The sequence below is a fragment of the Gopherus flavomarginatus genome, chromosome 1 (assembly GCF_025201925.1).
Source record: "Gopherus flavomarginatus isolate rGopFla2 chromosome 1, rGopFla2.mat.asm, whole genome shotgun sequence".
NCBI lineage: Eukaryota > Metazoa > Chordata > Testudines > Testudinidae > Gopherus > Gopherus flavomarginatus.
The window spans coordinates 129,853,634-129,875,572 of NC_066617.1; the positions used below are offsets into that span (position 1 = coordinate 129,853,634).

The 21,939-nt window shown below is 42.7% G+C and overlaps 1 protein-coding gene across 2 annotated transcripts in view; it reads right to left on the reverse strand.

Annotated features, from left to right (window-relative positions):
- Window positions 1-21,013, reverse strand: part of LOC127032639 (NADH-cytochrome b5 reductase 3) — a 36,335-nt gene extending 15,322 nt beyond the window's left edge. Inside the window, exons 1-5 of one of the 2 annotated variants that reach the window (XM_050919974.1) lie at window positions 20,886-21,013; window positions 9,266-9,432; window positions 8,015-8,146; window positions 2,978-3,050; window positions 2,138-2,244 (exon numbers count right to left, since the gene is read on the reverse strand). In XM_050919974.1, coding sequence (XP_050775931.1) covers window positions 2,138-2,244; window positions 2,978-3,050; window positions 8,015-8,146; window positions 9,266-9,274 — 321 coding nt within the window. In that variant the 5' untranslated portion in view covers window positions 9,275-9,432; window positions 20,886-21,013. The remainder of the gene's footprint in view (window positions 1-2,137; window positions 2,245-2,977; window positions 3,051-8,014; window positions 8,147-9,265; window positions 9,433-20,885) is intronic. The other variant, XM_050919965.1, reaches the window with a different exon arrangement.
- Window positions 21,014-21,939: the final 926 nt, after the last annotated feature.

Consider the following 21,939-nt stretch of genomic DNA (forward strand, 5'->3'; position numbering starts at 1 on the left):
GCATAAACAGTTGAAAGTTCAAAGCAGTTATCAATGGTTCGCTACCAAATTGGGAGGGAGTATCTACTGGGGTCCCAAGGTGTCAGTCCTAGGTCTGGTACTAGTCAATATTTTCATTAATTAATTGGATTATGGAGCGGAGAGTATGCTTATAAACTCTACAAATGACACCAAGCTGGAAGGGGCTGCAAACATTTTTGGAGGACACAATTAGAATTCAAAATGACCTTGACAAATCAGAGACTTGGTCTGAAATCAACAAGATGAAATTCACTGAAGACAAGTGCAAAGTACTACACTTGCAGAGGAAAAATCAAATGCACAACTTCAAAATGTGGGATAACTGGCTAGCTGGTAGTACTACTGAAAAGGATCTGGGGTTTACAGTGGATCACAAATTGGATAAATCAACAATGTGATACAGTTATGGAAAAGGCTAATATGGGGTGTACTAATGGGTGTTAGATGGAAGTAATTGTCCCACTCTACTTAGCACTGGTGAAGCTTCAGCTGGAATATTGCATCCAATTCTGGGTGCCACACTTTAGGAAAGATGTAGACAAACTGGAGAGAGAGTCCAGAGGACTCCAGAGCAACAAAAATGATAAAAGGTTTAGAAAACCTGACCTATGTGGAAAGGTTAAAAAAAAACTGGGCATGTTTAATCTTAAGAAAAGAAGACTGAGGAGGGACCTGATAACAGTCTTGAAATATATTAAGGGCTGTTATAAAGAGGACTATGATAAACTGTTCTCCAAGTCCAGTGAAGGTAGGACAAGAAGTAACGGGCTTAAATCTGAAGCCAGGGAGATGTAGGTAAACTATTAGGGAAAAAAAACTCAAAAACTTTTGAACTAAGGGAAGTTAAGCTGTGGGATAAGGTTCCAAGAGAGGTTGTAGAATTCCCATCACTGGAGGTTTATAAGAACAGGTTGAACAAACATCTGTCAAGGACAGTCTAGATCTGTGGTTCTCAACCAAGCGTATGCGTACTCCTGGGGGTATGCAGAGATCTTCCAGCAGGTACATCGACTCATCTAGGTATTTGCCTAGTTTTACAATAGGCTAAATAAAAAAGTATTAGCAAAACGAGGACAAATTAAAATTTCAGACAATGACTTGTTTAGACTGCTCTATATACTATACACTGAAATGTAAGTACAATATTTATATTCCAACTGATTTATAATTATATGGTAAAAAATGAGAAAGTCAGCATTTTTTCAGTAATAAAAATACAAAAAGTATCACAGCACACTATGTCTGATTTTGTAAGCTAGTAGTTTTTAAGTTATCTGAAACTTTGGGGCATGCAAGACAAATCAGACTCCCGAAAGGGGTACAGCAGTATGGAAAGGTTGAGAACCACTTTTCTAGATTTCCTTGCTCCTGCCTCAGTGCAAAGGGCTGGACTTGACTTGACTTCTTGAGGCCCCTTCTGGCCCTACATTTCTACGATTCGCTTCATAAAACATGTCACTGTGTGAGAAACAAACACATAACAGGAAACGAAACTCTGAAGACAGACAGCAAAGTAATGTAGTAATTTAACATTAAATTCTATCAGCTTTAGAAATATTTGCTGAATACTTCAACTTGGCTTTGAGAGGGGAAAATTCAGAACATTAGATGATCCCAATTTACCTTCTTGCCAAATAGAGCACCCACAATGTTATGGATCAGTGACATCCATGCCTACCAGCTCCCACATTTAATAATGCTCCTCCGTACATCATGCTGACCACATCACTCATGGAACAAGCACACAGGAGCTCAGGCAGGGTTGGTTGCTTCTTAAATAATATTGGAGAGTTTTGTGAACTTCTACAAATTTGATTCCCTTTGGTACAGAAACTTTGGAAACCTGCAGACTGTGTGTACAGATATCTTCAACTCCCTGTCTCATCATATATAGACTAAAAAAAAAAAAAAAAAAAAAAAAAAAAATCACAGAACACTATATGGATTAAATCAATATTGATTTGCATGCTGAGGTACCACTGAATGGAAGCCAATAACCACAGTAGAGTAAGACATCATGGAATCACACAAGTATTTTTACACCACCATGCTTTTTACTGTGACCTTTAAAGGCTTATAAATAGGCAAGTATTGTATGGCACAATGATATCCTTACCTTAACAACAAGATCCACATAGCCTTTGTCGTCATCGCTGGAGACTGGTGTGTAGGGTCTGACAACCAGATTTCCATTAATCCGTGCAGAAAGATAAATATGCTGTCCTACAAGCAGCAGGAGGGAAGAGTAGGTTTATTTTTGAGGGGCTCTGAGCAAATTTTCTTTCACTACGGCTGACAATGACTTGGTGGAAAAGCCAGATGGGGTCCTAAGGTTCTCTTTACCCCTTTGGTCCAGAAGCAACAATTTTTCCCTTGCTCTCCTGTATTTCCATACTACCTTGGCTAGATTTCTTCCTTCAGTGTGCATGAAATCCAGCTGAACCGGCAGTGCTCAGCTACACCAGCCTTAGAGAGAAGTTATCCAACCCGGAGCTCAATCACGTTTGTTATTTACTGTAGCAGCCATAAGCATATGTTTAGATATTATATACTACACACATACACAGACGTGCAAAAGGATGTTCAAGGATGATTCGCACATTCGAGTATGATTAGCACCTCATTAACATACGTGTCAGTTACACATAACTGAACACAAATGGCTGACATCCAAAAGGCAAACTATAAAGATGTCCTAGGAACTCCATATTTAAGGCTGCAGTTTGATGTGCATTTAGAGTAGGAGTTTTTTTAATTTCATTTTAATTTGCAACTGGAATGAATCAGATGACGTTACGGGGAAGATACAATAATGTCAGCAGCATTTAAAATGTTTTTTAAATTTAAAATGTTTTTAGTTCTTGCAGCCCCATACTGCTTCAGAGGTCTGTGACAGGTATAATTAACAAAGCTTTGATTCATGATGATAAAACCAGGCTGCCAATATAAAACATACCAACAGGGAGACCTAGAATGTGCTCTCGAGTTGGAAGGGCAAAGCGAAATCTTCTCGTGTCGTGGCTAATTTCCTGAAAAGGGAAAAAAACAAAACCATCACACACACCATTGGAAATACTTTGTATTTTGTTTGGTGTTTTTTGTGTTTTGTTTTTAATAGACATGTCAGTCAGGCTGTTTCTAAAAGTTAGTTTCACCCTAATCCACAGATATATAACTGAAACTGTTTCAGCACTGTGTATATGCTATAAAATAAGAAGTCAATTTAGCACTGTTTCACTGCTGTATCAAAAGTATACTTTCCACTCAAATTCCTTGAAAGCCTCTCTCTTTTCAAGAAATAAGAAATAACATTGATATTTCAATTTGTGAGGTCAAAACCAATAAATACTTAAGACAAATGCAAAAAAAGGTGGGGGGGAGAAACCTTTCAGATTTAACAAGAAAATCAATAAAAACTAGTTATTTGAAATATAGTATAGGCAATAACTTTATAATGCTCTGCACTTGTACAAAACTCCATCCAAAGATCTCAGTGAGGATCAAATCAATTCTTTATTTGTAGTTTAAATTTAGATAAAAGACAAAAAGGAGGAAATTCAATGCCAGAAGATTCAGAAACAGTTCTCCAACATGAGACTTACTTTTGGCTATGTTGTAAATCAGATGAATTAGTTATTCTAATTTAGTTCTGGAGCAGAATACTGGAAATGACACTGGTGGGTATAAGAGGGGATCAACAACTATCAAGTTGGTCTCCTTTGTTACATTAGTGGCTTTAAAATATTATTTATAAAGGTTTCCTTAATTACAGTGGGAAAGAACACACACTGCAGATTAGAGCCCTGCTATAAAACTTGGGACCTTATTACTGATTTCACAATCATTTATCCCCAAATAAATCAAAGCGAATTATTTCTCAAATGTTATGATCATAACTCTTTAAACAGTATAAGTCATGATCATTGGACCAAAGTGACACTTCAGTTTAGATATAAATATTAAATGATATGTGATGTATTTGGATGGGGAGAATGAACCAGCACTAATGAGACATTGTTTCATTTTCCCCCTTTCCACTCCACCTTATACGCTTTTTCTTCCATTACAGAATACTTCGGGTCTGAACTCTAGTGCCACTGATTACTTTGCAGCCCTTAGATCAGGAGTGGGCAAACTACGGCCCGCTGGCTGCATCCAGCCCGCCAATTGTTTTAAGCCGGCTCTCGAGCTCCTGCTGGGGAGTGGGATCTGGGGCTTGCTGCGCTCCAGCTGGGGACCAGGGTTGGAGGCCGCTCTATGCAGCTCCTGGAAGCTGTGGCATGGCTCCCCTCCGGCACGCCAATGGGAGCTGCAGGGGCGGTGCCTGCAGACAGAGCAGCATCCAGAGCCACCTGGCTGCGCCTTCACATAGAGCTGGAGAAGGGACATGCCACTGCTTCCAGGAGCTGCTTGAGGTAAGCACCTGCTCAGAGCCTGCACCCCTGAGCTTTTCTCCATGCCAACCCCAGCCCTGATCCCCCTCTTGCCTGCCAAACCCCTTGATCCCAGACCGAAGCACCCTCCTGCACCCTTCATCCCCAGCCCCACCCCAGAGCCCACACCCCACTCTCCCGCCCCAGCCCAGAGCCCCCTCCTGCACCCTGAACTCCTCATTTCTGGCCCCACCCTGAAGCCCTCACCCCAACCCCAATTTTGTGAGCATTCATGGCCCACCACACAATTTCTATTCCCAGATGTGGCCCTCGGGCCAAAAGTTTGCCCACCCCTGTCTTAGATAAATACTTAGCACTTCCACAGAGTTTTCATATGTAATGCTTTACAGAGGTGGGTAGGCATCATTTCCCCCATTTATAGATGAGGAAATTGAAGCACAGCACTGTTAAGCAAATTGCCCAGGGGCACACAGCAAGACAGTGACAGAGCAGAAAAGAGAAGCCAGCTCTCCCTGTCCAATGTTCCATCCATTGTACCATATTGCATCTTGTTATAAAAGATCCCTATAAAATGTAATAGAACATTCTGTCCCTTACATACAATGGTTAAATACCCATAGAAGTGATATCTATTCAATTAGATTTGATTGTAGAATAGTTGCTACAAACAGGTTACTTTCCTATTAAACTCTATAGGACTTTTCCCTAAGGGTTCAATTCAAATCAGCTGGAGTACTGCTGTTACTAAGGATTTTAGAATCAGACTCTTAGGTTACGTCTGCACTACAGACCTTATAGCAGTACCACTGCAGCTGCACTGCTGTGAGGTCTCTCGTGTAGCTGCTCTACGCCAACAGGACAGAGCTCTCCCGTCAGCATCATTGACCCACCCCCAACGAGCTGCGGTAGCTATGTCTGCAGGAAAACGTCTCCTGCCAACACAGTGCTGTCCACACCAGTGCTTTTGTTGGTGAAATTTATGTCAGACGGGTGTATTTTTTCACACCTCTGACCGACAAAAGTGCTAGTGTAGACATAGCCTATGGGCTTGTTTAGACAAACACTTAGTTCACGGCAAGCTGGGCTGTAAATCTACCGCGCACTAGCCTGCCACACAGTAAGTGTCCATGTGGACCCTGCTGCTGCACACTAAAACTTCTGTAATAGTCTACCAAGTGAGGCCATGTCTACACTGTGGGCACTACAGTGGCAGAGCTATGGTGCCACAGCTATGCTATTGTAATATAGACACTTCCTACAGCGATGTAAGGGGTTGCTAGGCCGACAAAAGCGTTCTTCTGTCCATCTTCTGAGTCCACAATGATGGTTAGGTCGGCATGACTACAACACTCAAGGGTGTGAATTTTTCACATCTCTGAGTGTCAGAGCTGTGTTGACCTAACTTAAGCATAGGACAGGCCTGAGTCCCAGGGAAGTGATGTAACCAATGATAGCAAAAATTACTGACCATTGTTGCTCAAGTTGGAAAGTCCTAATAGTTCCACTTAGCGTGAGATGTATTCTGCCTGTGCCAAAGGATTATGGTTTATTTAACCAGGTGTTAAATAGGTGTAAAATTAAGATCTGATTGTTCATTATAAGGGAATCCAAACAGGAATCTAGAAAGAATGAAATGCACTGAACGTAATTTGTGTTATAGTAAACTGCCATTTCTCTATCACCTCGTCACTTAACTGGAATGTCACATCAACCAAAGCTGTCCAAATATGATAATTTTACTACATCATAAGATAGTTTCTCTTTAGAATCCTGAATGGTTTAAAGATGTCTAAATGCACAATTCTGTTTGCCCAAGCCTCATCTACACTATGAAACTAACCCAGTTGTAAGTAGTACAACTGATGGCAACTCTTTTTAATCCAGGATATAACAATGGTTAGGTGAAACAGTGCTAAACACAGTTGGTCCTTGTTTAACAAATGGACCACGTTCAGCACGCTCTCTTCTGCGTCTGTTAACAACAACTGTTAACATTATTCTGGGTAGTGTTAAAAAGGCCTCTTTTCACAAAAAAATGAATGGAATGTAAACAAAAGCAATGAAGTTTTTGGGCAGTTTGAAACAATGGCTCTCTGACAATGGTATTAACTAGTATTATTCACTTCACAGGGGTGAGAACAGTGAAACCTAGTAACAGTTCAGGATGTAACACACTTAGTGATTTCACTAACCGATCTAAGCATGCTATAAAGGAGAGGAATTCTTATATTAACAACAGCTGCACAATCTAGTGTGAGAAGCAATGCATTTTGACATCGGGGTGGGCAAAATCTGGGTTGAGCTTCATAGAGTACTACCACTCCCCTTATCCAGTTTAGCCTTTGGGAGGGAAGGGGAAGAATGACCACAGAAAACACACACGTGCATGCAGTCAACTTAAGAAAATAGTTCTCTTCCATCAGAAGATATCCTGTAAGTAACAAAAATTGTTTTCAAAGAAGAGTAGGTTCATACATCAGAAGCTGCAGCATCACAGATGCACTAAATGCAGATGAGTCGCTGTAACTGTTTACTTAAGATGCTACTACACTGATGGGAGAGCTTCTCTCATTGGCATAGTTAATCCATGTCCACGAGAGGCAGTAGCAGCTCTCCCATCAACATAGTGCTGTCTACACCAGGGGTTAGATTGGTATAATTATGTTTCTCAGGGGTGTGGACTTTTCCACAGCCCTGAGCAATGTAGTTATACAGATGTATGTTTGTAGTGTAGGCCTGACCTAAGCTCCATATTCAAACTGAAATTCATATTCAATTGTGCAACACACATCTGTATTTTGGAGACTTTTTCAAATAGTGACTGATATTTTTAACCTTAAAACTCTTAAGAAGTTCTCATCCAATGCAATTTAACATGTCTTAAAATACTCAGCAGGACACACAAGAAGTTACATTATTCCCCCTACACACACACACACACACACGTGGATTTTGCAACACTGAAGTATAAATTACAAAGGTTCATTTTAGCAAGAAACATTTTTCATTAAGCTATTTTTCCAAAGCAGTTCTAGATTTTCAAACATGTTTCCTGTTTATGTGAGAAGTCTTTTTTGAACTCCCATCCACAAAGATGCAAACTGCACTACAATACTTGTGACTAGAACTGATCTTAAAATGAGTCTCTTCTCCCCTCTTCTCACCTCCCTGGAAATGAAAAAAGGTTTACAAAGAAAATAATCAAATCCTGCAGATTTTAGGGTGACATGTTGCACAGGATAATCCAGAAGAGAGTCTTTCCCATTTGGCATGCATGGAGACAACACCAATAAAACAGTATGAGTTTAGAGTCTATGTTTAAAAAAAATTAGATGCTTACAATACAGTGTAAACTTGACAGCATCAGTTAAACTAGGTAAAAAGCATTTATAAATAATAAGCTCTCTCCTGTGTTTAAATATAAACATTTACATGGCTTAACCAGAAACAGACCTCTGCAGCCTTAGAACGTTTACAATTCTCAACAAGGCACAATATTGCTGCAACATTACTCAAGTTGTAGAATGATATGGGCATTAAATATCTATGTGGAAGTGCTGTCAATGTGCTCAGTGCTGTACAAGTGTGCACTTACTTACCTCTTTGTCAATCAGCCTTAATGGGTATTTCACTTCAGAGTTCTCCAGGGTAATTGCAGGAGGGGGATTCCTAAAGAGTCTTGTGAACCAGCTGTAGATTAGCCATAACGGGTACGTCACAATCACTCCAAGCTGCAACAATGCATAAAGACAAGAATATTAATATCGCTGTTTGTTTCAGTGAAGTGATACCATGAGGATAATGTCATGTCAGAAACAACCCATGAGACATAACCTCAGTTTCTGTATGCTTATATCATGAACATACAGAAAAAAGTCCATTCAAAGATACCTCATTGCAGTAAGTATAAACTCTGGTTTATAAATAATGTGGCAATTTAGATACATATTTAGTTTGCCTTAGTTTTTCTAGACTCCCAGCACTCAGATATCACAGCATGGAACAGATTATAGACGTGCTGATAGATTTAGTCTGACTCTTGTTTTCATATGTCCAGTCAGTCATTTAGAAGAAGCTTCTCCCTTTGCAGAAGGTCCATGCAAGGATGGCATAGGCCTCATAGGAGCCCTCTGTGCAGTGTACATGGTCTATTCCCACACAACAAGCAGGGTTGTGACCGGTTCCCCTGGGATGCTACCTGGTACTGGGGTACCACTGAGCCCTCTGACCCACCAGTCTGGGCTCCCTCTCACACTGTGCTGCTGTGACAAGTTGCAAAGCCCTCCAAGCCTGCACTTTCACCAGCATTCACATGGGTAGGGACACACCCAGCTGCAGTTACATGCAGTTAACCACCAGCCTCGGACCCCAGAGCAGCACCGTCCTGCCCTGGTCAACTCTCTTCCTCAATGTGAAGGGGACCATGCACACTTGTGGTAACCAAGCTGAGGTCTGCCCCAGACACCTTAGTCAAACGCACACTGGTTTGGATTAAAACATAAAATAAGTTTATTAACTACTAAAGATAGATTTTTAGTGATTACCTAGCAAATAAACAAAACATGCAAATTAAGCTTAATCAACTACATAGGTCGGATATGAATAGCAAATCCTCACCCTAAATGATGAGACAAACAGGCAGCAGATTCTTAAGGGGCAAGCTTCACTAGCTTACAGTTTAGAATCCCCAGGTGTTCCATTCATGGGCTAAAAATCTCTTTAGCCTTGGTACAGCCCTCCCTCCTTCCCCTCCACTGTTCAGTCTTTGTTCCTCATGTGTTTCCAGGAGTCTCTCTGGTGCCGGGAGTCAATGAAGAACCACAATGATGTCACACCCCTGCCTTAAATACCTTTTGCATATGGTGGGGACTCTGTTTCAAAGCTTGGTTCCCACACCAGTCACTGGAAAAACACTGATATTCCAAGAGAGAGAGAGTCCAGTCCCAGCTGACCTGGTCACATGTCCTTCTAGAGTTACAGCAGCTGTGAGTCAGGGGCTGTTCCTCAAGAAGGTTCCCTGCATGCAAAGTTGCCAAGTCTCACAAGATAAGGGAAATAGGCTACCTCTAAGGCCTTTCTAATGGGCCCTTCCCAGCCAGCCATCTAGACTGAGAACCTTTTGTCTAGTGGGCATTCCCCAGGTGTAAACACATTTGTAATAAAGCTATAAAGTCAATATTCCTAACTTCAGATACAAAAATAATACATGCACACAAATAGGATAATCATATTCAGTAAATCATAACCCTTCCAACGACATCTCACATGACTTACCTTTTATAAAACACATTATGATTATATCATAGTCATATCTTAGTATCACTGTCACAGGAGTTAACTGGGGTTCTCCTTGCGGAATTTTCTATACTTTCTTCCCCTGGGGACGGGGAGTGAAAGATTTTGTCCCTCAATCAGAAAGGGCAGGGAACTTAATTTTATTTTTCTTTTTTTCCCCCTCCCCCAAATGTTAGACTGCATTGGTACACTACAACTTTCAGAGAGAATTTAAGACAAAACTGGGCATTTTTCACTTTCACTAGCTTATAAAACAAAGTAATCTGATTGGCTGTTTTCAAGCCATAGTGCCATAAATGTGATCACTACTGAACACTATAGCAACTCGTGTCAAGAAGCTACTGATTCTTACATAAATGGCTGTTTGTATTAGATCATTTTAAGTCTGTTATGGAAGCCTCTGCTCAAAAAAAAAAATGTAAATGAAGCCAGAATATCTTAAACCCTTTCTTCCCAAAACTCAGCTGTATTCAATTAACATACAAAAGTTTCATGTAGGGGGTTTTGTATTTTATGCATTAGTATCACAAGAGCTCGGAAACAGGTCCCCCTTCTCCCCCCAACTAATCTCATTTTAACGGTAAATACTGATGTTATGCGCGCACACCAGTTTCTAATGGATCTGAAGCTAACAAGACTATTTACACTTCCATGTTATCTGACCATTAGATGTCAACTCTGAGGGCTTGTCTACACTTACAGTTCCGCACCAGTACAGCTGTGTGTCATAAACAGATAATTAAGGGTTAATGTCTCTTTTACCTGTAAAGGGTTAAGAAGCTCAGTAAACCCGGCTGACACCTGACCAGAGGACCAATAAGGGGACAAGATACTTTCAAATCTTGGTGGAGGGAAGTCTTTTGTTTGTGCTCTTTGTTTTGGGGGTTGTTCGCTCTTAGGACTAAGAGGGACCAGACGTCAATCCAGGCTCCCCAAATCTTTCTGAATCAGTCTCTCATGTTTCAAACTTGTAAGTAACAGCCAGGCAAGGTGTGTTAGTCTTAATTTTATTTTCTGTCTCATTTTATTTTTTGTTTTCTCAACTTGTAAATGTTCCTTTCTGCTGAGGGGATTTTACCTCTGTTTGCTGTAACTTTGAACTTAAGGCTGGAGGGGGTTCCTCTGGGCTATATGAAGCTGATTACCCTGTGAAGTATTTCCCATCCTGATTTTACAGAGGTGATTTTTACCTTTCTTTTTAAAAACCTGATTAATTTTTCCTTGTTTTAAGATCCAAGGCGATTGGATCTGGACTCACCAGGAATTGGTGGGGGAAAGGAGAGGGGGGATGGTTAAATTCTCCTTGTGTTAAAATCCAAGGGGTTGGATCGGTGTTCACCAGGAACTTGGTAAAAAAGCCTCTCAAGGTTGCCCAGGGAGGGGAAGGTTTTGGGGGGACAGGAAGTGTTCCAGACGCTGAAATTTCTGAATGGTGGCAGTGTTACCAGATCTAGGCTAGTAATTAAGCTTAGAAGTGTCCATGCAGGTCCCCACATCTGTACCCTAAAGTTCAGTGTGGGGGAGGAACCTTAACACTGTGCCACTGTAGCACTAAGGGAAGATGCTACCTATGCCGATGAGCGAGCTTCTCCCATTAGCGTAGGTACTTCACCTCCCCAAAAGGCGGTAATGATGTTGACGGGAGAAGCCCTCCCATCAAAATAACACTGTCTACACCAGGAGTTCAGTCAAGATAACTGTGTTGCTATAGGCTGTAGATTTTCCACAACCTTGAGCGACAGTTATTCTGACGTAAATTTATAGTGTAAACCAGGGCTAAGATGACTGTTTATTAATAATTGCTGATGCAGCAATAGCAGAAAGCTATATATCATGCACAAAAGGTTACTTTTTATGTTTCATGTCTTGGTGACAGAGATGGACAGAATACTGAATAGAAACTCCAGATTACAGAAGATTTTTGAGGCCGACCAAATTTTAGGCCTAACATAATGTAGTGCCCTTTAAAGATGCAGTTATTAATTAGCAAAGGAGCAGCTACTGATAATTAAATGAGCATGAGATTGGGAATCAGGAGCCGAGACTCTATTCTCAGCTCTGTCACTGACATGCTGAGGAACCTTGGGCAAGTTACTTCACCTCTCTGTAAGTAAGTTTCTCCATCTGTAAAACGGAGCTAAATCCACCCCAACTTTGTGAACAACTTTCAGTTCACATATGGCAAGTACTGTAAGTGCAAAGTATTACTGTTATTTATTAAACTGTTATATCACATTTACATCTTCATCTGAAGCACATGACAGCCACCACTCCTGGAGGCAGGGTGCTGAACTACAGATCTGCCACGGTATGGTAATTTCTACCATTAGTTTTGAGCCACACGACTAATACACTGTCTGCTTCATAAACGCAGACTAGAAGGCACTTTGTTATTTATGGTCAGTTAATGCAAGAGCCTCACGGGATTCTGCTTCAAAAGAAAAGTAGAGTAGGGTAGTTCAGATACATTCTGATCCAGCAGCTAAAGACCCATTGTCAGCTGATGGGAAAAACACAGGCTGGCTGCTTTCCAAAATAATTCATCACTCTTGATAAGAAAACAGGCCTGAAATGTACTAGCAGGATGAACAATGTTCTGTACACTCCTAATATAGGGCATCAGACAAGACATAAATCAAGATAGCTCCCTTGGAGTCAAAGGAGCTACACCAACTTACATCAGTTGAGTGAACAGGGGCTGCTAACAGGGAGTTTCACAAGGGAGTTCTCCAGGTGAAGGAGAAGCAAATACAGCATCCTTGGGGTAAGTGACTGACTGTAGTGTGTTTGGGGGTTACTTGCTGTGTGCTGAGCTTGTTTGTCAGTCTGTTTGGTTGAAGGACCGTGTGCTGTGGCTGGCAGTTGGAGGCTGTGAGCTTCAAAGGAAGGTCTGAAAGCTAGAAGCCTCTGGCAATTGGCTGAGCCTTAATCAGCTAACAGGGGCTGCTAACAGGGAGTTTCGCAAGGGAGTTTGGAAGGGGAGTGGGAAGGGAGCAGGGGTCCCGTGCCGGTTCTGTTTCCCTTTATTCCCCTTAAAACCTATAAACCAAACTACATTCAAAACTTCTTGCTTTAAACGACCCTTTCATTAAACTAGGAGAAAATGCAGGCAGAAGCCCAGCAGCAGAGTGGGGGCCATCCTATTTATTGCACTGAATGCAGCATGTATGTTACCTGCCCTGTGGGCGGGTGGCATGTGTGCGCAGTCGGTGCAAGGAGCTCCTGGCCCTCAGAGATCGCATATGGGCTTTGGAGGCCAGGGTGGCAGAACTGGAGGAGCTAAGAGAGGCACGTTGATGAGGCTTTCCGGGACACTGTAGAATTGTCCCACCTCCGGTCAGACGGCCCCTGCACTGTTGAGGAGGATGAAAGGCCCAGGGAAGCAGAGCAGTCAATGGGAGCAGAGGGAAACCTTCCCATAGTTGGGACCCTCCTTCCAGATGGTGCTGGGGTTGCCTCTCGCACTGAGGGTACCTCTCTGGGGGAGGGAACTCCAGTTGCTAGGAAAAGGCAGGTGTTAGTAATGGGAGATTCAATCATTAGAAACATAGATAGCTGGGTTTGTGATGACCAGGAGAACCGTATGGTGACTTGCCTGCCCAGTGCAAAGGTTGTGGATCTCTCGAGGCATCTAGACAGACTTATGTGTAGTGCTGGGGAGGAGCCGGTGGTCGTGGTACATGTAGGTACCAATTACTTAGGGAAGGGTAGGACCGATGTCCTGGAGGCCAAATTTAGGCTGCTAGGGAAGAGACTGAAATCCAGGACCTCTATGGTGGCATTCTCAGAAATGCTCCCAGTTCCACGCGCAGGGCCAGGCAGAGCTTCAGAGTCTCAATGCGTGGATGAGATGATGGTATAGAGGGGAGGGGTTTACATTCATTAGGAACTGGGGAAACTTTTGGGATGGGGGGAGCCTATACAGGAAAGATGGGCTCCACCTAAACCAAAGTGGAATCAGACTGCTGGCACTAAACATTAAAAAGGTTGTAGAGCAGTTTTTAAACTAATAGATGGGGGAAAGCTGACTGATGCAGAGGAGCATGTGGATCGGACAGAGGCTTCTCTTAGGGGAGAGTCTAATGATAGAGAATCTCCAGGTTATGGTCAGGAGCAGAGGATAATGTAAGGGCCAGATCAGATGATAAACATTCACATAAAAAAGAATCTGACATCAGACAAGGGCACACAAATAAACAGTGACAAGTTTTTAAAGTGCTTGTACACAAATGCTAGAAGTCTAAATCATAAGATGGATGAATTAGAGTGCCTTGTGATAAAGGAGGATATTGATATAATAGGCATTACAGAAACCTGGTGGACTGAGAGCAATCAATGGGACACAGTCATTCCGAGGTACAAAATATATCGGAAGGACAGAACAGGTCGTGCGGGGGGGGGGGGGGGGAGTGGCACTATATGTGAAAGAAAATGTAGAATCAAATGAAGTAACAATCTTAAGTGAATCCACATATTCCATAGAATCTCTACGGATAGAAATTTCATGCTCTAATAAGAATATAACATTAGGGATCTATTATCGACCACTTGACCAGGACAGTGATAGTGATGATGAAATGCTAAGGGAAATTAGAGAGGCTATCAAAATTAAGAACTCAGTAATAGTGGGAGATTTCAATTATCCCCATATTGACTGGGAACATTTCACTTCAGGACGAAATGCAGAGATAAAATTTCTCGACACTTTAAATGACTGCTTCATGGAGCAGTTGGTACAGGAACCCATAAGGGGAGAGACAACTCTGGATTTAATCTTGAGTGGAGCACAGGAGCTGGTCCAAGAGGTAACTATAACTGGACCGCTTGGAAACAGTGACCATAACACAATAGCATTCAACATCCCCGTGGCAGGAAGAACATCTCAACAGCCCAGCACTGTGGCATTTAATTTCAAAAGGGGTAACTATGCAAAAATGAGGGGGTTAGTTAAATAAAAGTTAAAAGGTACAGTGACTAAAGTGAAATCCCTGCAAGCTGCATGGGTGCTTTTTAAAGACACCATAATAGAGGCCCAACTTCAATGTACACCCCAAATTAAGTTACACAGTATAAAAAAACTAAAAAAGAGCCACCGTGGCTTAACCACCATGTAAAAGAAGCAGTGAGCGATAAAAAGACTTCCTTTAAAAAGTGGAAGTCAAATCCTAGTGAGGCAAATAGAAAGGAGCATAAACACTGCCAAATTAAGTGCAAGAGTGTAATAAGAAAAGCCAAAGAGGAGTTTGAAGAACGGCTAGCCAAGAACTCCAAAGGTAGTAATAAAATGTTTTTTTAAGTACATCAGAAGCAGGAAGCCTGCTAAACAACCAGTGGGGCCCCTTGATTATCGAGATACAAAAGGAGTACTGAAAGATGATAAAGTCATTGCGGAGAAATTAAATGGATTCTTTGCTTCAGTCTTCACAGCTGAAGATGTTAGGGAGATTCCCAAACTGAGCCGGCTTTTGTAGGTGACAAACCATAGATTGAAGTGTCACTAGAGGTGGCTTTGGAATTAATTGATAAACTCAACATTAACAAGTTACCGGGACCAGATGGCATTCACCCAAGAGTTCTGAAAGAACTCAAATGTGAAGTTAGCTAATGTAACACCAATATTTAAAAAAGGCTCTAAAGGTGATCTCGGCAATTACAGACCGGTAAGTCTAACGTTGGTACCGGGCAAATTAGTCGAAACAATAGTTAAGAATAAAATTGTCAGACACATAGAAAAACAAACTGTCGAGCAATAGTCAACATGATTTCTGTAAAGGGAAATCGTGTCTTACTAATCTATTAGAGTTCTTTGAAGGGGTCAACAAAGATGTGGCCAAGGGCGATCCAGTGGACATAGTGTACTTAGATTTCCAGAAAGCCCTTGACAAGGTCCCTCACCAAAGGCTGTTACATAAATTAAGCTGTCATGGGATAAGAGGGAAGGTCCTTTCATGGATTGAGAACTGGTTAAAAGGCAGGGAACAAAGGGTAGAAATTAATGGTAAATTCTCAGAATGGAGAGGGGTACCTAGTGGTGTTCCCCGAGGGTCAGTCCTTGAACCAATCCTATTCAACTTATTCATAAATGATCTGGAGAAACGGATAAACAGTGAGGTGGCAAAGTTTACAGATGATACTAAACTCCTCAAGATAGTTAAGACCGAAGCAGACTGTGAAGAACTTCAAAAAGATCTCACAAAACTAAGTGATTGGGCAACAAAATGGCAAATGAAATTTAATGTGGATAAGTGTAAAGTAATGCACATTGGAAAACATAACCCCAACTATACATACAATATGATGGGGGCTAATTTAGCTACAACGAATCAGGAAAAAGATCTTGGAGTCATCGTGGATAGTTCTCTGAAGATGTCCACGCAGTGTGCAAAGGCAGTCAAAAAAGCAAATAGAATGTTAGGAATCATTAAAAAGGGGCTAGAGAATAAGACTGAGAATATATTATTGCCCTTATATAAATCAATGGTATGCCCACATCTCGAATACTGCATACAGATGTGGTCTCCTCATCTCAAAAAAGATATACTGGCACTAGAAAAGGTTCAGAAAAGGACAACTAAAATGATTAGGGGTTTGGAGAGGGTCCCATATGAGGAAAGATTCAAGAGGCTAGGACTCTTCAGCTTGGAAAAGAGAAGACTAAGGGGGGATATGATAGAGGTATATAAAATCATGAGTGATGTGGAGAAAGTGGATAAGGAAAAGTTATTTACTTATTCCCATAATACAAGAACTAGAGGTCACCAAATGAAATTAATAGGCAGCAGGGTTAAAACAAATAAAAAGAAGTTCTTCTTCATGCAGCACACAGTCAACTTGTGGAACTCCTTACCTGAAGAGGTTGTGAAGGCTAGGACTATAACAGCGTTTAAAAGAGAACTGGATAAATTCATGGTGGTTAAGTCCATAAATGGCTATTAGCCAGGATGGGTAAGGAATGGTGTCCCTAGCCTGTGTTTGTCAGAGGATGGAGATGGATTGCAGAGAGAGATCACTTGATCATTGCCTGTTAGGTTCACTCCCTCTGGGGCACCTGGCATTTGCCACTGTCGGTAGACAGGATACTGAGCTAGATAGACCTTTGGTCTGACTCGGTACGGCCTTTCTTATGTTCTTATGACTGAGAGAAGGCAAGTTCTCTTTCCAAACATTGCTCTGGCAAGTCTTGCTCTCTGATAGCTAGGATGTGCCTCGTTAGAGATAAATTATTTCAGAACAGGTGGTTTTATTATTGCAATTAAGCATCTTGTTGGGGGAACAAGCAAATATTTTATGAAAAGTTCTACTTTTAACAATGGCATTTTACTATTGGACCAGGATCCTCGGCTCATGCACTGGGGTGTGGTCAGTAGCATACAATGAAATACATTCAGAATTATAGCCTTTAGAGCAGTGGTGGGCAATCTGCAGCCCACCAGGGTAAGCTGATTGTGGGCCGGAAGACATTTTGCTGACACTGACATTGTCCATTGGCCGGGAACAGCGAACCGCAGCCACTGGGAGCTGCGGGGGGACGCCTGCGGACGGTCAATGTCAGCAAAACGTCTCATGGCCCGGAATCAGCTTACCCTGATGGGCCGCAGGTTGCCCACCACTGGTTTAGAGAGTACATTTTAGAGGAGTTACTACTCTACTAGGTTTATCTGAAGGGATGGCAACACCTGAGAGCAGCGTATCTATCAGGCATACTCCGAGGGAGAAAATACTCTTGTCATTAAATTGTAATAAAATGAGAGCAATTAAAAACCTTCCTAGGAGAGTGTTTTACACCATCCAGGATGCTCAGCTGCTATCTCCCCATCCCAACCTAGACTCATCTTTTAAGAAAATTTAATTAGCATGGAGGGGTTGTTTGTGGTTTTGGAGGGGAGTGGTACATTTGGTCATTATGCCTTTATCATTTACCCATCTTCTTTCTCTGCCTTTGTGGTCTAGAAGCAACGGTATCTGATGTTCTATAGTTTAATACTGCCTCCAGTCTATTCCTGCAGGTCACCCTCCAACACCCCCAGTTAGAAATATTTAAGCAGTTGCACTGGAGAAAGGGAGTGGAAATGAGAGGTTAGACAGCTGTTGGAAAAGGGTAATGATGCATGCTAATGACCGTTAACACTTTTCCACACAGACCCATCTCTTAACAAGCCACATAATTGTGCAAAGGTCTCAGCCACAGCTGACAGCTCATGGTATCATTTTTTAAAAATCAGACAGTGGCAAGGAAAAAGAAACCTGAGAAATAAGCAATATAAATGAACAACTTACTTTAAATTATTCCATATACAGAGACTTCATTTTAGCATAAATACTACCCCGTGTACCTAATGCACACAAGTAGAATATCACAAGATAATTGCCTTTCCTCCCCCGCCCCACCCTTCTAAGTAATCAGTATACAAGTATTAAATATTATCTCTGGAATACATCTGAAATTAACGACACAGATACAGACAACCTTAATGTGCTTGCTTTCAGAATCATAAAGCACTCTGATACAGCAAATATGAGCCATGGTATAAATGCCATCAGAACTTCTTTCCTCCATATCTAGGCCTCTGTACTCAGGCCAAAATGAAGATCTCATTTATGTTCAAGCAGGCCTTCACGAAAAGAAGAGGGAGGATGCTGTACATCGAGAGACCATAAGCCAGATTTTCAGTTGACGTAAATGAGCACAGTTCCACCAGAAAAATTTTTTCCCAGATTTGGATCTTAGCATCCAAAATATGGGTCTTAGCATGAAAACCTCCAAGCTTAGTTACCAGCTTGGACCTGGTATCACTGCCACCAGCTAAGATTTATACAGTGCCTAGCTCACTGTGGTCTCCCCAAAACCTTCCCTGGGGCACCCCAAGACTCAGATGCCTTGAGTCTTACAACAAAGGGAAATAACCCCCTCCCCTTGTTTCCTTGTTACTTCCTCCCAGGCTCCCCTCCCTGGACGACCCTAGGAGATTCCCTGCTTCCAGTCCTGGAAACAGAAGTACTGAGAGGTCTAATCTCCTCCCCCCCCCCTTTCACCCAGAGGGTATGCAAAGTCAGGCTAGTAAATCTAACACAAAGAGATTTCCCTCTCTCTTCGTCCCTTAGCCTTAACCAGTGAAAAAAACTCAAACTGGTCTTAAAAAGAAAGCTTTATATAAAAAGAAAGAAAAGGACATAAAAATGGTCTCTCTCTGTATTAAGGTGACAAATACAGGGTCATTTGCTTAAAAGAAAAAAATGAATAAACAGCCTTATCCAAAAAGAATACAATTTAAACATTCCAGCAACTACACACATGTAAATACAAAAAAATAATATAAACCTATTGTCTTACTATCCTTGTACTTACAACTTGGAAACAGAAGATTAGAAAGCTGGAGATAGAGAGAGATCACTCTCAGAGCTGAGAGGGTCACAGAACCAAGACAAAGAACTTACACCCAAACTTCCCTCCACCCAGTTTTGAAAAAATCTTGTTTTCTGATTGGTCCTCTGGTCAGGTGTTTTAGGTCACTGCTTGTTAACCCTTGTATAGGTGAAAGAGACATTAACCCTTAGCTATCTGTTTATGACAATTTTAAAACTATCTGGCAGGAAACTAAGAGAATTTATTTAGAAATAAAGTTGACTGTACATTCTTAGATTTAATGGGCAACTCATTCACTTACAGAATGGTTTAAAGTATTTGTGCCTCCTCTTCTATGGGGCCTTTACTTACTATTCTGAATTACACTTCAATCAGCAGGGATGCAAGCCCTTATCAATGTGTAGTATATTAAATATCAGCCTTTTATAACAACCGCTCCCATCAGAATGGGAAATAGAGCATTAAACTAATAATATCCTCACAGTGCTAGTGCTATATTCTACTTATAGTTGAACAAGAACTTCGGTTTAAACTTTTTAACTGATTTTTAACAACGAACAGAGGTGTAGTTCTTCAGACATACACACAACCCTATGCACTGAAATCCAATGTAAGCCAATTTCTTAAGACTCTTCCTTAGCAGCATGGCTGGCCAACCAGCACTCCCTCCACCAGTTATTTGGCGTTATAATCACTGCATTATAAAAATCAGTTAATTTTGCACTTTCTGGAGCTACACAGCCCAGCGTACAAGCACTGCACCTTACAAAGCGTGTGAAAACTGAAAGTGAGGACACTAGATCCTAGCTGAAAAGCAACCAGCCAGCCCCAAATACTAGGCCTCTGCTAGTGCCCTTTTAAAACATAGGATGTGGGTGTGGTAAGGGCTCTTCTTCAGGCACATTCAATTTGTCAGTTTGCAAGGAATAAAAAAAAAAAAAATTGTCCTTCTCAACATTTAAGGTCACTAGCTCTTTCAAAACAGAATGTCTATTGTTATCACACACCCACATTTTTTACTGAAGGGTGGTGAGAGCAGTTGCTTTGCTTTGTAAGGCCCCTTCCCTATTCTGTTTACTGGATAATGGAAGCTTTGAAATACAGTCAGACCCAAACAAAAAGTAAGTGGCACTATGTCATTTAACACCAGGTTCATATATACCCGCAACCTGTTTAAGAGAGGAACTGGGTGGAGGCAAGTTTAGATGCCATAGACTGGTGATCATCCAGAAAACAGGAATCTGAAATGTTTTTCCACTGACGGTCAAACACGATGAGTCACAAACTCCACCGCACAAGCCTTGGAGCTGCTGATAAGGCCTAGGCTCTAAAAAGGCTTTAAGGTTTTTTCCCCTCTTGGCATTGCTCACGGACTATCGCCAAACCCCTTGTAATCCGTCTTTGGCTTTTACAGACAGCAAACCAACTGCACCCGCTAATCCCGCGGGCAGCAGTTTCGACTCCCCAATTTATTCTGTTTGCGCTGATGGTCAATAGACCTTGGGAGCGGCCCCCCTCCCTCTAGGTAGGGCAACTTGGTGCCACACACGCGCTCGGAGGGAGGGGGGCATCTGCACGCAACAAAAGGCTGCACCGTGCAGCTCTGCAAAAGGGAGCGCCAGGGTGGGGCCCTGTTCCCGGGGGAGAAGGGGGAGCAGTGACAGCCTCAGCAAGAGGCCTTGCCGCGCCCCACCGCGGAAGAGGAGCCGGAGCCCTGCCCCAGCCGAAGGGCTCCAGGGGCTCCAGTGCCACCCCCGCTGGGCGCCGGGAACTGGCCACCCCCCCCCGGGCTGGAGCAGGCGGCCCCTTACCCTGCTGAGCTGCGCCCCCATGTCTGCGCCGGGCTCCCTCCCTGCTGCTGCTGCTGCGCTGAGAAGATCCCAGAGGCCGCCCCGCCCCCCGGCCTTGTGCGCTACAATGTGGCGAGTTCGCGGCGCCACCAGCGCGCTCCGCCCCGCGCTGTCACCGCCCCTCGGGCCTGCCTCTGCATTGCCGCAGCCCGCTGCCGATCACGCTGGCTGACAGCTCGCCGGGTTCCTCGCTGGTACCCGCTCGCCGCCTGGCTGTGGGGGACGCGGCCTGGTTCCCACTCGCACCCCGGGGCAGGCTCTGGGGTGCGGCTGTGCGCTAGGGAGACGCGGGGAGGGGATGGTTCAGGCTGCACGGGGCGGATAACGCGCAAGGTCCTGGCAGTGGGGAGGAAACCTTTAATGCCCCTTCCTTGGAGCTGGGAGCTGTGGTCACAGCGCGTTGGCTGTGCCTGGTTCTCCAGACAGAAAATGCTGTAGGCACAGTAAGCAGGTGCTCTCATGGCTGGGGCAGGTAGTGCATCGGGGCCTGCCGCCCCATCCACCAGAGCTTGTTGTTTGGCATTGGGCAACTCACTTCATCTTTGTATGTCTGGCTGCTCCCATATAAAACATACAGATCATCTTACATGCACAACCTGCCCTTCTCTCCCCCATGGTCCCAGGTGATTGCTATGAGGGCAAGTGACTGTCTGGTCCATTGAGATCAGTACGATCCATGCCACTTCAGATTTTGGTGGGGATGGGGGGGGTCAACTTTAACTGTGATTACTGGGTCTACTTAGGCACTTGCAAACTCTAGTTTTTGGGCAGATAACTTAGCAGTTAGCTGACAAGTGCCCTGTATCTAATTCCTTTAGAAAAGAAAGACAGTTAAATAATTATTAGACCCACTCAGTTTTAGCCTTCACACCATCCCCTGACAAAGAGTTCCACAGGTTGACTAGGAATAAATACTTTGTTAGTTTTAAATCTGCTGCCTATTAATTTCATTGGTTGACACCTAGTTCTTGTGTTATGTGAAGGAGTAAATAACATTTCCTTATTCAATTTTTCC